Source organism: Castor canadensis, chromosome 8, assembly GCF_047511655.1.
Source record: "Castor canadensis chromosome 8, mCasCan1.hap1v2, whole genome shotgun sequence".
NCBI lineage: Eukaryota > Metazoa > Chordata > Mammalia > Rodentia > Castoridae > Castor > Castor canadensis.
This window is the reverse complement of record NC_133393.1, coordinates 119100563-119118590: the sequence shown is the minus strand read 5'-3', so window position 1 is coordinate 119118590 and position 18028 is coordinate 119100563. Positions and strand designations below refer to the sequence as shown.

The following is an 18028-nucleotide window of genomic DNA, read 5'->3' as shown; positions in this document are numbered from 1 at the left end:
GTGGTTCAAATAAATGTCATTTTCTTTTTCATTGTACTTTCGGTGCCTAGTAAGTCACGGCTTTCTAAGTAGGTACTCAACAAACATCGGCTAATTAATTCCCTTTATTAACATTCCTTTTGAAATCTACACGCAGCTGGGTCTTTACTCCGTAGAAAGCAGTGGAGCTGGAACCAGAAATCCCTTAAAAGGTCAAGACCAGTTAGCAAGGCTGGGCTAAGCCAAACTCAAGGGTATGCCACACGGGCAGACAGCACTGAAGTGGAAGCGGACTCAAAATAAAAGCAGCACAACTAGCAAGCAAAAGAGGAGAGACAGGTCAACAGGGGGTGTTGGCAGGAAGCCACTCCAATCACCGCAGGTCACCCTCATTAACAGGCGGTCACCTCGGTCACCACCAAAGCCGTGGGCTACACAACACCCCACTTTGCAAAAGCTCGCACCTAACGCCGAGACGCTCAAGTTCACCCGAGTTCCCCTAATACACGACCTGCCCTCCATTCCATTCAAATAACGCAGCCAATAGGAAAACCCTCCGCCCAGAACAAACGACTCGCCGAGCGGAGTCGGCCCGGAGGCAGGTCCACCCCTTAGAGCCCTGCAGCCCGACTCCGGAACCCGGGGAGCCCGCAGCCCGGCAGGACATTCTTCCTTCCCGGTCTCCTCCCTTCCAGATTGGTCCCAACCCCCGCAGCCCGGGCGGCCGGGGCCACACCCGCTTCCCTCCGGTGGCCCGGCCCGAACGGGCCGCCCCCGCCACAGCTCCGCTGAGCGTTCTTCCTGGGGCGGGCGCGGGCCCGGCGCGCACGCGCAGTGGGCGCAGGGCGCCTCCCTGCCCGGATCTCGCGAAGTTACGTTAGACTGGCGGCGGTGACGGGCGGCTTCGCCGGGGGCGGGAGGGCTGCTGAGGTAGGAAGGGAGGTCCGCTTGGCCGGGCGCGCCGCCCCAGTGCTCTGTGGGATACTGGAAGTCTCGAGTGTCTCCTCCCGGTTCCCAGCCCTCCTCCGGCCCGCACTCATAGAAACAAGTCACACACCCCCTGCCTCCCCGGCCTTCCCTCTCCACCTCCCCCTTCCCCCCCTCGCGATAAGAAGACCCGGCGGCAGGAGAGGGGATGAAGATGGCGGACGCGAAGCAGAAGCGGAACGAGCAGCTGAAGCGCTGGATCGGCTCTGAGACGGACCTCGAGCCTCCGGTGGTGAAGCGCCAGAAGACCAAGGTGAAGTTCGACGATGGCGCCGTCTTCCTGGCGGCTTGCTCCAGCGGCGACACGGACGAGGTCCTCAAGCTGCTTCACCGCGGCGCCGACATCAATTACGCCAATGTGGACGGCCTCACTGCCCTCCATCAGGTCTGTGTGCCCGGCGCCTGGGCTCCTGACCCCGAGGGTCCTGGTCAGGGTGGCGAGGCCGGGGGCGGCGGGAGCCTCCCAGCTGGGTGTGAGGGGGCGGCTTCCCGACCGGAGGGGGGGAGGGACATACGGGGGGGGGAAGGGCGCTGGGCTTGGGGGGGGTCCTTCAGACCCCTGGCTGGTGGGATCACAAGCCTGATGATTTCCGGGGTGCAGGAGGAAGGGGACTGTGGTCGTCATGGGGCCCTAGGCCCATTTGGGGACATGTGTTTGGTATTTGGGGTCAAGACAGGAAGGGGTGTAGTTAGTGGGTTGTGCCGGGGCCCTGGTGTCAATGATACACACACACACACGTACATATCACTGGCGGGGGTGGGGGGTGCTGGGAAAAAGCCTACCAAAGAGCATTAGGGACGCTTTGGGCAGATGGACCTCTTTGGCTTGTAGGTGGGCATTGGATTTGGTGTACTTTTTAGGACTTGATTACGAATGATGATGGTAATAATAGTAATCAAGAGCCCTGAGTTGAATGCCCTCAGCGAACGATTTCCTGTTTTCTGCTTTATTACTCTCGGTCACTGGGAAGGGGAAAACGGGGTGAATTAGCTGGTCGGCCCCGGCTAGGAGAGAGGGGATGGTCTGGTTTAGGGCGCTGAGTGTTCCCCAAGGACTTGCCCACCTCTGGATCCGAGTGTGTGAAGCCCGCGGCTCCCAGAGTTTGCCGCAGTGTCAGGGGTCCCCGAGCCCCAGGTCCTGGGGTGTGCGCCTTGCTAAAAAGAATTAAACACGGTGCACTCTTCGAAGCCGGTTATCAAGCTCTGCATTTTCTATGGCGGGGGAGTGGGAAATAAAAGAAGGCTGGTCGTCTCAGGCTTTTCTCAAAATGGATGCTTTGTGCATGTTAAAGTTTTATAGTAGTCTGATTGGGATCTCTCAATGTTAGCCAAATAAGGAGAAACTATTGGCAATCCAGAGATAATGTTGCTTTGCCTTTAACAGGCCAAAAGCAACACAACCCGTAGAGTTCTGCATAAAAAGCAATTTTTAAGTGATGGTAATAGGTGACGCGGCGTAGACTTTCTATTTTCTTATGGGCAACTTGGAATTGCTAGAAAATCCTTAATAGTGAGATGATTTTTCAGGCTGTCTCAAACTTGCCCAGATTGTATGTGGAAGATTGTGGTTTTATTTTGAGTAATACTGTACTAAAAACTTGTTTGGGAGGTTAAAACTTGAGGCTTTATATTTCATGACTATTAACTTGATGGCTTTTTTAAAAGAGAGGTGTATGTTGGCTCTTTTACTGCTTCCTGTTTAAGTGACGACTATTTTAAGTTTTATTTAATCGAATTCTCATATCAAACTTGGCGTGTAGCCTTTGTTTACAAAGTTGCCTGGAAGGATTGAAATGACTGACAAATTGCAGGACAAATCTGGATTCAGAATGGCACCAGTGAAAATATAGCATGGGCCTCTACTGTATAGTAAACTTTTTATTTGGCTGAAGTTTGTTTTAAGGCATGAAATAACTCTGGATTCTAAAACCATGGTTTTAAGAACAAAAGCAACTTTTTCTATTAAAATGATAATATAGTTATATGCATTGAAAAAAATCTTCAAATTTCTTTAATGTAATTTATGTGTTTTAGTATGAAATTGATTCTGAAACATAATTTTGTGTTTGAGGTCAAGATAGTTGGACGGTGGTTCATATCAATATGCTTGATTTAAATTTCCAAATAGAAATTTAAAATTACTATTGTTATGCAGGAACCCAATTGTATTGGTTTGGAGGAAGAGAAAATGTTCTAATACTTTTTAATATTAATGTAATAAGGGGTTAATAAGAGACAGTACATGTAGTGGGGCACTTCCACCCCCCTCAATTTTCACATGTTGAAGGAATCAGTCTTACAGTGTTTTCTTGACTAACTGAATTCAGTGGTCAATTTTGAAAAAGGTACATATAGTCTTTAATGAGTGTGTTACTTCAGTTGACAAGCGCTTAAGAAATTTCTAAGTTTATGACATTTGCATAAAACCTTTCTGTGACTTATCCGTATATTCCTCAAATCAGTGAAGCCAAAATCTCTGAAAGATCAAGTATTAGAATTTTTATTTTCTTTTTTCCACACTTACTTTTCATTTATCTTGTACTTTTTTCCCCTTGTAACTGGAACAAGGAGTTCACTTTGGGCAAATTGGGGGCACCAGATAGTGAAAGATGATGATAAATAAAGCTTGTTTTTAAAAAAGGAACCACAAGATGATTTTAAGAAATCTTCTGAATGCTACTTGTTTTAAGTAATACTAAAATGACCTAATTTGTTGAATAATTCTTGAATAATTTTTTAATTTAACCTTTCAAAAGATCATAGAATAACTAAAATGTTTTATCAGATTATTAGTCATTTTGAATATTCATTTACTTTTTTAGTTTTGATTGAGTATTCTAAGTTTTTACTAACAGGAGAAAAGTTTTGAGAACTTCACAACTCACAAATATACCTTTTAACCTAATATTTTCCTTACATTTTAATGTAAACGGCTTGTAGTTAAAAGTTGATGTATTTGTTGAATGAGCTGTCAGTATTAAGTTATTGAAGATACTCAGCCTATGGTTTACAGCTCTCCTTTTGAAATGTCATCCATTGGAGAAAAAGCAGTGATTTTTGTCATATTACTATCTTGATCTCCCCTCCAGCTAGAGAACATACAAAGACAAGTATATTATACAGATTTCTGATTTTACTAAAGCTACAGTTGAGTACAATTTCAATTTTATTGGTTTCTTGTTTTATAGCTACCTGTACAGTTTTATAGTATGTGATTATATCTATATTTTAGCATAGTTTATAAAAATTTAGGCTATTAATAGGATTATATATGGAATGCCTTTTGCTGACCCTTGCTTAGTGTATGTAAAATGCAGGACTGAGCTTTCTTCTGATAGTTTTTAGTTTAGCCTGTTGATTTTAAACTTAAGATCTTTTCTTCCTCTGTACAAGTGGCTTCCAAGTAATTTCTAATTCTCGTATGTTTGTGCAGAACTCCAATATCTCATTTTAATTTTTTTCCAGAATGCATTGATTTTAATTGAAATATTATTGGCTATATTGTGATTTTATAGTTAAATAAATCTTTAAATAGTAAGTATGGGTCCACTCCTTTTACCACAAAATGATAACTACTGGATTTACATAAACCTCTGTGATTTCTTTAGATCGTACTGTTCAAACATAGATTTTCATAATTGTAATTTAGTATTACCTATTTTAGCGTTTAACATTAGTTTATATTTGTATATACTCATATCTTTAGTTTGTATCAGGGTCCTTTTTTCTGTGTGAATACTAATACAGTTGATAGGCATTTTTACATCATTGTCAGGGATGTCTTTAAATTCAGCCTGAAAGCTTTTCTCATTAATCCTGCTCTTTTCATTGATGCCACTGTTTTTGCTAATGTCATTAATCTCTGGATCAAGTTATTGCTTACTTATTCCCCATGTTTACATATGTCCTATCTTCTAACTCAGTCTTTGCTTCAGAATTGTCTTTGCATCAGTTCTTCCTTTGATATCCCCTATTGTCAACCTATTTCATACCAATATTGTTTTTATCCCTGTAGTGTAGTAATAGCTTGTTTTCCCTGTTTCTAGTCTCTGTTTCAATATAGCATACATACTGATTTCAGATAATCTTGTAACAACACCACTTCGTTCCCCTTTTTAAATTTAAATTTAAAATTTGTAAATTTTTAATTTTAAACTTAAATTTTAAAACATTTTGTCATTTAGCTTATGCTTAACTGTGTTGTATTCTTTACTTTATAGAAGTTGGTTAAATTATTTCCATTCAAACTGGATCTTTACTTTTTTAAATTTCCATGTCATTAGCCGTGTCTTTTCCACATTGAATATCCTTCCTTTTTTTTGGTCATCAAAATCGTAGTGATTCTTCAGAGTTTGATCTCATTGCCAGCTAGAAGGAATTTTTGCGTCCTTTCAAATCATTTATGACTGTGGTAGTGGAGAGAAAGTCTGTCCTCAGAGGTACTCAGTATATCTTACATTTTTCCTATCTTCTGTTATTAAAATACTTCCTACTGAATAGTATTTGTAAGTTTGTTTTCCCAAACTTACAGGAATCATGACCCAGTCTTCCACATTTTGTATTCAGAGCTTGGCTTACTAAAGGTTTGTTGAATTGTGTCTTTTATTTTATGGTTATTTATATATTGTATGGTACATCTTTGAAATGAAACCTTCTTATCTGGATACTTAGAATATTGTTCTTGTACATAATAGAACTTGTGTGCTTATGAAATAAATCAAAAAGTTTGTTATGGATCTTCAGTACATTTAAAAAAAATCTTGATTTAAAAAAATTCTAAATGTCCTGTGTTAAAAATCACAAAACAGTTTAAATTTGGTTAAGTGATAGAAAAATAGATCTAATTAATTAACTACTTTATAAGAGCCTGAGCTAGGTCCTGTAGAAGAATCCAAAGTTGATTTAGGTTTATGTTCTATTATAATTTTATAATATTTTTCTCTTTTAGTTAGACTTATAGATAAATGTAGTATTAAATCCTTTTACTTTTAAAATACAGACTTTCATCAGCTTCTAAGGGAATGATTTTAAGTTTCTTTGTAAAATATGTGACTTGGCAGTAAAAGGAATATTACAGTGTAGTCTTGAGATGCAAGTGTTAATTAAAAAGACTACAGGCAGTTAATTGTCAATTGCTTGTTACAGAGAGTTTAATTGCTATGTATGAGAAATCTGTTTGGAATACAGAAGTTTATAGTTTATTTTTACCTCTTTTTGGGTGAGGAATATTAATGCCTTAGAAGAATCTATTGGATCTGTTATGTATAGTGTTAAAATTTTGTTCATAAGTAATATTAGTGAAATCATTTTCTTTACATAATTTTCTTAGAAAAGCTGTGACACTTTGGGCTGATAGTCTTAAAAGTTTATTGAAATCATCCTAAGTCCATTTTTAAAAGTCACCTAGACAAATTCCCAACTTCAAACTGTCCTCTCACTTCCGACAAGTAAATGGACAACCCTGGCCATATATGGGGTATGCTGGTAGAGCACCAGTGCCACACTGCTACTGTTACAAAGCTCTCTATGCAGTTGCTGCCTTTGTGCTTCCTGGCAACAGTTTTGTGGTCTGGCTTTGAAGTGTCATAACCAAGACCATCTTTCATGTGTTTCAGCTACAGTGTGATTGCAACCTGTGACTGAGCATTTTCTATGATAGCACTGGATGGAATACAGGAAAAAAATTTTCATCATTTTTGTTAAGATGTTTTACTGTTCACATAAGAAAGTACTTGCACTTAATTAGTGAGATGAGTTTTGTAAAATTATTATTTAGAAACTTATTGGGGGGGAGAAGTAAAACAGGGTTTTGTTACTATTGTAACATATTATTTCTTGATTCTTCCTGAAACTGCTTTTTTCATTGCCTTTGTGTCTACAAAAAATTGCCATCTTTTAGTATACTTTTTTTTTTTAAAGTGTTTGTAGGGTTTCACAGTCATGTTGAAAAGGTAGGCTATATTAGCATTTTGCTATACCCTGTGGAAGGATTGAAGACCTCCAGGAGTTGTTTATTCTATGCTGGGGTTGAATATGTAGTAGCCATGACTTACCACAGTGTTTTATTGAGGAGAGGTGCTTTTACAAACAGTATCATTTAATTCTCACAGCATGCTTTTTCCCTTGCTCAAGGATATCAACATAATGAGTTGGCAGAGTTGGGATTCTAAGGCAGGTCTGAGTCCAGAGCCCAAACTTTATTCTAAGTGTCTTGTAAGTCTGAAGAAGAAGAATAGCATTCATAAATCTTTCAGTCATTTTGTTGGACTAGTAGTTGGAGGTTTCCTTATGTGTTACCTGAGGTTCAACTGAAAAACACATATAGGTACAATTGTTTTTTCTTCATCAGCTATTGTTTTAGTTAGCTAACACTTTCAAGATCTTTCAATGGTAGTTGAAGTGTAGTAGTACTATGAATTGATCTTAGAATTCAGAATTGTCCTAAATTTTAGGAACTGTCAGGATTGGTTTTGGCTGAAGAATATTTATTAAGTGCTTTGGGAAGTTGCAAAGGAAGTTACAATGACAACAAAAACACTCCTTTTTTTTTTTCAGGATATACAATTTAGTTTTTAAACACCTTCATTTTTCTTTATCCTAATATTTCAAGTTACTGCTTTTAGGTCTTTTTATGTACTCATTCAGTGTATATTTTTTACATATATGGGTACATATTTGACTTTTTAGAGGCAGAAGGTAAACTCATCAGATATTTTAAAAAGAGAAAATCTCCGACCTGTTACCACTGTTCATTATAATCTCTGCAATTTTGTAGAATGATTATTGATATTTGCAATTAGGACTTGGGACACCATATGAAATACTAATAAAGTTATCTAAAATGACTTGTGAGTTGGTAAAATGAACTTTTTAATGTTAATCATGTTTGGTTTTAGTTGGGAGCCTTTTGTTCATTAGAATATCAACTTATAAGAATAGTTCATACCTTAAATTAGCTTACACATTTTAGCCAAGGTATATTTCAGGTCTTAATTTGGAAAACATAGACTTGTTTTTCTTACTGGTATAAAAGTGAAATCTGATTTACTTAATGTCCATCACTGATTCCCTGAGTCTTATGTTTCATGGACCAATAGATTTTTTTATTTCAATCACTAAAAGAGCATAACCTTTTTTATTTTGCCTTATAAGGATATTAAAATCAAGTGGTTTGACTACTTGATGCTATTATTATTATTTCATAAACAAAAAGGATATTTTTAATAACATGATGTAGTATTCAAATAAAGGAAAGTTAGGACTTACACATTCATCTATAAAATTATTGGTAGATTTCTTACTAGGGGAAAACACTTCAAGGTATAGGTGTAGGCAATGGCTTTTTGAGTAGGACTCCAGTAGCTCAGGAAATAATAGCAACAATTGACATAGAAGATTGTATCAAATTAAAAAGCAGTTGTCAAGAGTTAGAGATACTACAGGATGGGAGAAAATCTTAGCCAGCTTTTCATCTGACATAGGATTAATGTCCAGGATAAATAAAGAACCTAAAGCACTAAATACCTGGAATGGATAAGAAATTGTAGTTTATTTTTACAATGGAGTTTTACTCAACCATAAAGAAGAAAGAAATTTTGCCACTTGCTGGAAAATGGATGGAACTAGAGATTATCGTGTTAAGTGAAATAAGCCAGATGCACAAAAATATCACAGATTTTCTCTAATATGCAGATTTTAGATTCTAATACCAAAAAAGACATGAAAGTGGAAGAGGGACTATTTGGGAAGAGGAAGAGGACCAGTGGGAGGGAGTAGAGGAGACGAGAGGGTAATGGAAGAGGTGGATATGATCAAAGAACATTTCATACATATATGAAAACATCATCATGTAAACCCATTGTTTTGTATAGTTAATATGCACTAATAAAAATGAGTGGAAAAAATAACATTCTCACATATTTAAAAAAAAAAGGATATAGTAACCAAATAAAGGACAGTTGGAATTCATAGTCAATCTGTAAAATTTTTGATAGATTGACAACATTTTTTTATGCTCTTTCAAGAAGGGTGACCAGGTCTCGTAACTATTCCCTCTGTGCTGTTGATAGGATGTGGCAGATACAGGCGGCCTGGCAGGCTAGATGTCAGGGTATAGTCACTGCAGTCTCTGGTCGCACAGTAAGGAGTAAACAGTTTATTTGTAGAGATTCAAGAGATTGATGGAAGCCTCTTTGGGAACCGTTGGTTCCATATTTATACTCTGTAAGTCTTTGCACATGTTACCATTCTCTGGCATGTGTCTCCCAGCTTATTTTTTATTGAGGCACAGCTCAGCGCACTAAGAGTGAACTTGCTTGACGACTGGGGTGCACAATGATTCTCTTACCATAAATTTGGCACTTAATGCACATTACCTGTTATTGTTAGTATGTTTTATTTCTAAACAGTAGTAAATTCCTTCGACTTTGATTCATTTTTCTTTAATTCTCTTTTGGTGTCTGAATTTTATTGCAGTAGGTACATAATAAATATTTATTGATTTAAAAAATGGAACATAATGTAATTTTTGAACACCAGAGTTCATAGAAAACAAAATGATGGTAATTTGTGGGAGTAAATATGGCTTACAAGCATTAAAAATGTTCTAAACAAAAGAAGCATATGCCCACAACTTTTAAGTAGCCAGTATTATAATAAAAATTTATCAGAATTTTAGATTACCAAATAAGTACAATTTAGTTTATATAATTTACTTTTAAGTTGAATTTCTTAAATCCTTTTTGTTTATTTAGAAAAAGTATTCCTAGCATAGTAGTATTAGAAGCAATATGCATATCCCAGTACTTTTAGTCAGAGTGTCTTTTCTAAATAACATTTTCAATGTAGACCCTTGTATGCTAGTATTTTCTGACCTCATTAGTAATTTGATTGCTAATCTTTTCATTGTTATGCTGGCTAACCATAAAAAGGCAAACTGGAGTTATGTGTTACTGCCCTAAGTGCTTGCTTGACTCAAAAGCACTTTCATGGGTGGAGACATTCCACGTTGTTGTCATGTGTTATATAGGCATTTCTGAAATGTCATTCACTGGAAACCATGGAAAGAAGTGAAAGCATTCCTCAGCTGTCACCTTTTTAGTAATCTATTTAAGTACATTATGTGCATTGAGTGAGACAGTATGCAGGGACAGCCTTACTTCATAAAAAAAAAACCCTTTCACTTGAATATTACTCATTGGGCTGAAATATTTTCCTTTTTGCTAGATTATCATGATTTATCACAAAAAATCATAATACTGCAGAAACTTAGTGTCAGTTTTCCTGAGTGCTGCATAGTACAAAGGAGATTAAATTTTCTGATGTGTGAATTGATAACCTTCTTAAAGGTTGGTAACCATGTGGGAAAATATACTTTTATGGCCTATTAATACATATACGCATGCACACTAACATACCTCAATTACCTATATTTTGTTGTAATCATACTAAAGTATATTTTATTAGTCTTCAAATTTTTATTTTAGATGGTTATAAGTTTATTCTAGTATTTGTGGTTTGCTTGGAACATTTCTAGGTCTCTTTGGAGCTTCAACTCTAGAACGTTCTTTTTAACCACTTCTATATTGAGATTTTTTTTTTTCCCCTTTCAGGATAGTTTTAATTTTGAAAATGATAGTCGTTTGGAATTGTGTTCACTAAAGAAGGTAAAACATGATCATAATCATGGTTAATAAATACTATGAGTGAGTAAATGATCTTCTAAGAAAGCTTATTCTTGATTAAGAATATATTTGTAAAGAGCCCTCTTGAATTTTATTTCACTCTTTTTACGTTGTCTGGACATAAGTATATTTCAGAATTTCGTTATGATAAACCTAGTGTATTCATGTGTGTTCTAGATTTTACATGAAGCAAGTCAGTGTTACAGCTTGAAATTTGAGTATGTGTGTGTGTGAGAGCATATTAGTGTTTCTGAACAATAGGTATTCATGTTATTCCCAGATCATGACATGGTATTTCATTAATAGCTATTGTTTTTCCTCAAGGGTATGTTCGTTTGTACAGTTTTTCTTAAAAATGTTGTGCAGATAACATGTTCTGCAGTTTCTGTACCCTTTCCAAGTACTTGGTGCAGCCTGCATAAAAACTTTGAATCAAGTGTTTTTCCTTTTAAAATATCTGTTGTGATTAACTCATTCATCTGTCATTTTTTATACTAAAATGTCTAATTTCAGTGTATTTATCAGATACATGAAAACACTGTAAGGAAGTCTTCATTGTTTTCTACTCTTGCTTTTTTATGGTTTTTCCATATCTTTTGTGTGTGTGTGTTTGTGGGGATACTAGAACTTCAGGCTCAGGGCCGCATGCTTGCTAGGCAGGCACTCTACTACTTAAACCACTCCACCAGCCCTTTTTTTGTGTTGGGTGTTTTTGAGATGGGATCTCTCAAACTATTTGCCTGGACTGGTCTGAAACCTCAATCCTCCTGATCTCTGCCTCCCAAGTAACTAGGATTACAGACTAGAGTCACCCATGCCTGGCATCCTTTTTGTTTTTGAACGTGGCTTACTTTCAAGTTTGTTTGTTATTATAAGCACTTTTTTTTTTTTTGCGGTACAGGAGTTTGAACTCAGGGCCTCAGGCTTGCTACCTCTTGAGCCATTCCACCAGTGCTACAAGTTTATTGTTGTATATTTTTTTTAATCAAAAATAACAGTTTAACAATTTTAAGAATAATTATTTAAATAATAATTAAAGCATCATAAAAATATAAAGATACTTAATGCTATCCAGATTTCTGAGATTGGAGATGACCCTACTTAAAACCCTGGCAAACTCCATTATATACTTTATATAAGTGTGTAATTTTCTGTAAATAAGATTCTTCTTTTTTGGTATATAGCCTGTTTTTAAAAATTATACATCTCTTGCTTTCATTTTAACCATTATTGATACACACTTTACCTTTATGGCTCTATAGTATTTCATTGTATATGGGACTATTTTTTTAACTTTTTTTTGTGGCACTGGGTTTTGAACTCAGGACCTCACACTTGCTAAGCAGGTAATCTTACTGCTTGAGACACTCCCACCCGTCTGAATGTGGAACTAAATAGCCTCATGTATTTTTCTAGTCTTCTGACGACGAACATTAATACATCTTCCATTTTCTCATGGTATATCAGGTGAATACTATATCATGTACATCTTTACACATTATGTTCTTATGATTATTTCTTTAAAATCTCATCTACAGTTGTATGCAAGATCATATGCTTTATTATTGTTTATTTATACAAAAGACATTTTCAGTAAAGTGTTTAATACATCAAATATGGAAGACTAGCCTTGAAAGTACTGCTGACATACATCTGTTAAATTTGTGTGATGATGTTATCCCCCAAAACACACATAGGAAGATCATTTTATCGCTTTATTACCCTATGTACATGTAAATCAAATTTGTTATTTCTCTTTTTGTAGTGAAAATGATAGTAAAGTTCATTAGAACAGAAATTTATTGTAACAGGATAAAAGTAGGGAGATATAGGGGAAAAAGGTGAAACATTTCTTGCTCCCTATTTAAGAAATTGGAGTAAAGACTCCTTTGTATTTCACTCAGAAGTAGTATGGAAAGAGAAAGGATAAAAAGTATTCTTTTTATGTAAGATTTAGTTCTAATGTCCAAGAGTTTTGAACTGCATAGGTTGTTAAAATACTAACATTTGTATTCTACATTTATATTGTGCTATTATTTATTTAAAGTAATGATTAACTCATTGATGCAACAAATGTTTAGATCATCATTTACCATATACCTGATATTTTATTAATCTCTAAAAGCAATAGTCCTTGCCCTTCCTGCATGCAATGCACATTCTCCTCGGGTGGCATTTGTAGTTGGAATTACAAGTATGAGCCACCATGCTCAGCTTGGTTGTTGAGATGGAGTTTCACTAACTTTTTGCCCAGGCTGTCCTAGAATGTCCATCCTCTCAATCTCCTGTATCCTGAGTAGTCAGGAGCATGAACCACTATGCCAAGCTCTGTTCTTTCTCTGTGACCCATGTCTTATTTTTTGTTATCATCAGTCTTCCATTTATTAAGCTGAAATCTCAGCATCATCTTTTCTGGTTTACTTCTTTCATATAGTCAATCTCCCCCAGGATGCTCATACCTGAAAACTAATTCCAAATCCGTGATAGCATTTATATACTCATTTAAGAAATATTAAATGCCTACTGTGTGCCAGACACTAAAAAGTGCTGAGAGGGATATATTTTTAAGTAAGACAGATGCCAACAGTATTCTTAAGTCTTAAGTAAAATGAAATTACTTAACCATCAGGGAAATGCAAATCAAAACCATAGTGAGATTCCCATTTACACCTACCAAAATTACTGTAATAAAAAATGGTAGATAATGACAGATACTGACTAGTGTTGACTAGGATATGGAATAGTTGGAACCCTCCTGTACCGTTGGTGGGAATGTAAAATGTACAGTTAGTTTTGAAACAATCTCATTTCCTCAAAAGTTTAAACATAGACTTAACTTAGGACCCAGCAGTTGTACTCCTAGTTATATCCAAGAGAATTGAAAACTTGCCCACATAAAAACTTAAACATTAATGTCCAGAGCAGCATTCTTCATAGTAGCCCCAAACTGGAAACAATATAAATGTTGATAAGGTGGTATATTTTGTCACTGGAAGTAGAGGCCATTTATTCAACAGTAAAAAGGATCTGATTAAAAGGATCTGAAAGACAAATCTTAAAAACATTATGCTAAGTGAAAATCACAAAAGACCGTATGTTACATTTCCATTTGGATGTCCATGAGATATCCAAAATAGGCAAATCTGTGGAGACAATAGGCAGAAGATGTGTTGAAGGCAGTTGGGGAGTAACTGCTTATGGGTGCATTGTTTCTTTAAAGGGTGATGAAAGTGTTCCAAATATGTGGAACTTGTATAACTCTGAATACACTAAAGCCCATGTAACTGCTCACTGTAAATGTATTACTGTATGGTATATGAATTATATCCAAGCATAAGTGAAACTACTTACATATTTATCAGTGTTCACCTCTAAAAATTGAGGCACTGATAGTCCCCCAGCTTCAACCTGCTTAGTATTAGTCACTGTAGTTATGATAGCAAACAAGACACCTAGACATTGCCGTTGCCTTAACACAATTTGCAGTCTGCATGAGTGTGTAGATGAGACAGACAATTACAAATTTACATTTAGTTATGTGCACTGATGTGTAATGCTGGTAGTAGTACAGAGTGCTGTGGAAGCTCATGAAGGCACATCTCACCTAGGTGTAGGTAGATGCATGTTAATGTTTGAGCTACTGAGTGATGGGTACAAATTAGCCAAGATTGTAAGGGAGGAAAGGGTATTGGGAGATTGTTTCAGAGAGAAGGAATAGGCTATGCAAAGGCCTTGAGGTAATCAGAAGTATTGAAAGATTTTTTTTTAATCAGGTTAAATAAGACAATCAGATGTTCTCTTTAGGAAAATTATTATCTTTGCTACAGTGTGGACAGTGGACTGAAGAGGATGAGGCTGGAGGAAGGGAGATAGTTCATGAAGTTAAGTAGTCTGAGAGAGGTGACTGTGAAAGAACACACACAGTTGGATTGGAAAACAGTAAGAAATAGAATTGGTAGGAATTGGAAGTGGGGTGGCCTGAGGGCATAGAAGTCCAAGCTGTGTGTGTGCACCTGGGTTCCAGTACGGACAGCTGGGTCCATGGAGGTGCTTTCTCACAGCATGCAGTAAATATTGTGTGCTTACTTAGGTCAAGAGCAAAAAGTATAAAGAATGATATGGGGAAGACAGACAAGTAAACAAATTACAGTTACATGTGTATTGTATTCTAAAGGATGTGCAGGGTGTTGTGCCAGCACAGAGAAGCATTATATATGTGCCTTATTATAAATAATATATTGGAAGCTTGCTTCGAGTTTGTCTTTTGTCTTGGGCTTAGTCTGTTCTCGAAGATCTCTTTGGTTCCCTGGAAAGTTGAAGACCAATAAAATAATTTAAAGATGAAGCTATAGAGAAACTGCAGGCTAAGGATTCTTGGTTAAGATTATTTAGTGTTTCAGTGACCTGCCTATAGAAATACGCAGTTGTACTTTTCAGTTCAGAAGAATTAGTTAAAAACTTTTAAATGAAGCCACATTTGGTTATGATTATTTTATTGTGTGATGAGTGGTGTTACGGGTATTTTTTTAAGGGTGTAGAGCAAAGAATTGTTGGAGAGGAATAAAGGAGTGGTAGTAGTGACATTGTGTGGTTCTTTATTGCCTGAAATGATGCTCTATGGAAATAAACTCACAAATGGAAGGTGAGAGGACATTTTCTCAGGACATGTTAGATTTTTCTGAGAATTGTTCAATTAAAGAATTTATTCACCAGTCTCTTGAATTTTCTCAATGTCTAAATTTACTCAGTGGTTTCAGGGAAAGTAAAGGTAAAATACTAGTTACAGCAAAGAAACTTATACCTGGTTGCATTTCCCTTCTGTCTAATTTATCTAATTTTTTTTCCCAAAATATAACTGGGCAATGTTGACTCTGTGAGACTTTTCTTTTTGGCATACTTTAATTTCTTTTTAATGAAGAAACTAGCTTTTATACAAAAGATTGTGCATTATTTTGACCTGGAGCAAGCATCCTTAGACTTGTTTCAGCTTAATGAAACAGGAAATGATAATTACATAGTAAACTAACTCTAAATAATATGACATCTTTTTTTTTCAAATTATAACCTGAAAGCATTTTCTTTCTTCTTCTTTTTTTTTATTAATTTATTCACATGTGCATACATTGTTTGGGTCATTTCTCACCCCCTCCTCCCTTGCTTCCAGGCAGAACCTGTTCTCTGCTTTTCTCCAGTTCTGTTGAAGAGTAGAAATAAGCAATAATAAGAAAGACATAGCATTTTTGCTAGTTGAGATAAGGACAGCTATACAGAGAGATTCCTAGCATTGCTTTCATGTACAAATGGGTTTACCTTTTCAACTCACCCATTTAAAGCCAATTTTAGGTTGGAGTATGCATGTGTTTTATGTGTGAAATGAATTATATAAATATAAATTGTTCTCTTTCCAAAAACATTTTAATGTAAAGATGTTAATTGTGATGCAATTTGTATATTATGATTCCATTTGGAAGAGAAAACTGTTTTCATAGAAGGAAAATCTGGCAAATCGCTTTAGCTGTTAACAGTGATTGTCTTTGGGAGGGAAATATTTTGAATTACGTCATCTTTGAATGTTTTAAAACAATCAGAAAAAAAAAATGATGAATCTGAAAAGGCGGAAACTGCGTAGATGGCTACCTCCAGTAGTGCTTTAAAGATTTAATATAGACATGTTGACATAATTAATGAATTTCAGTTTGCTAGTCTTTGGGTGCTTAAGGAAGCTAGTATGGATGGTTAAGTATTCATTTCTCAATTATGCTTTATTTTCCTCTCAACTTTTTATTTCATAAGGAATGACTGATTAGCAATGTTACGGACACCTTGGGAGAGTTTTTAAAACATGTAACTAAAAGAATTCTGGGTATAGTTAGATGTATTGTGTAGCTTTTGAAAAATAGATTACAAAAACTTTAGAAAAAAGATAAATATAAATAAAAGGCAAATACTTTTTGAGAATAAAGGATTTTTTAAAAAATACCATTTGGATTTCAGAATTTTAGACAGTTTCCGTGGGAGAAATGTAAAGGGGAAAAATCTGTAAAGCAGTTTTTATACAGTGAGTACTTTTGCTCTGTTTTGTTTGAAAAAAAAAAAACCATTTGATGATGAATATCCATGTTAAGAACAAATCTGGAAAAGCCACAAATCTCTAGGAAACTGGAAATGATAAAGCCCAGAGTTATATGAATTTTGTGAAAATATTTTTGAAGACAATGAAAGTTATAAATTAGAGCAAGAATAGGAAGAAGGAAGTCAACTGATAGAATGGTATTTTCTTTATATGGACAATTTTTGTATCTATATTTGTTTAAAAGTCCTGACAAAATTCTAATATTTATTTTGTAGCAGATAATTTTTGAAGAGAGTGTGTTGTTCACTAGATGCAGTTTGAGTTTTTTGGAAACAAGTTATGTTGACTTGTTTACCTCTTTTTCTGACAAGATTTACAAATTTAAATGAGGGAAATGTTGCAAACAGTGTAACTTGATATTTATCAAAGCGCTTAGAAATGCTCGTTGACTTATGTAGTTTGTATGACAAAAATGTCATCTTTCTCCCATGTCAGTCTGCTAATTGGTTATTCATAGTCAACCCAGAGAGAAAGCTAGTGGCCATTGATTATTATTCTTGACCTTATCCTACTTAACATTTTAGTAGATATAGCTGTAGAAGCCAAGCAAGAAGTTCAAAAAGTATGAAATAGTAGGTTTTTAGTAATAAGATGAAAGACAGTGGACCTTAATGTAAAATTCACATTTAAAAATTCCTAGGTGTAGGTTGATACAGATATTTGACAGACATAAAGAACAATTCATTGAAAATTTAAGAGCAAGCCCAGCGCTTGACAACAAACTAATAATAATTTTAAAATACACTAATTCAATGTATAAAGCAAATTTAAATGTTTAGTCTAGGTTTAAACAATCTATTTCTCTACATTGTGAAATCATATCTGTGTAATGTATGTAGTTCTGTACTTTAGAATTTATCTACTGTTCTGGCAAATTTTACCATTTACCCACCAGGGGACTGGCTCTGTATAACAGTTAGTTCAACAGAGAAAAGCAGATCTGTGTTCCAGTTCCTTTTTCTAGAATTATTAAGCAAATTTATATATATTAAACACACATCCATGTTCACGATGCAGCTGTTCAAATGCCCTAAAATCCTCAGAACAATCAACTGAACTATTTTTTGAAGAGAGTCAATTTTCTTTCTGAAAAAAATTTTATTAACAAATTAATTGTACAAAGGGGTTTCTTTGTGATATTTACATACATGCATACAATATGCTGTGATAGAATTCACCCCATCTATCCTATTCTTTCTTAACTCCCAGTCTTCCTCCTTGTTTTGTCAGCTTTTGGTGAGTTTCA

General features: G+C 35.9%; 1 protein-coding gene across 3 annotated transcripts in view; it reads left to right on the top strand.

The window, feature by feature from the left end:
- Nucleotides 1-860: 860 nt before the first annotated feature.
- The window catches only part of Ppp1r12a (protein phosphatase 1 regulatory subunit 12A), a 126273-nt gene continuing 109105 nt past the window's right edge, over nt 861-18028 (top strand). For all 3 annotated transcript variants that reach the window (XM_074084004.1, XM_020181673.2, XM_074084003.1), the window contains exon 1: nt 861-1351. In XM_074084004.1, coding sequence (XP_073940105.1) covers nt 1115-1351 — 237 coding nt within the window. In that variant the 5' untranslated portion in view covers nt 861-1114. The remainder of the gene's footprint in view (nt 1352-18028) is intronic.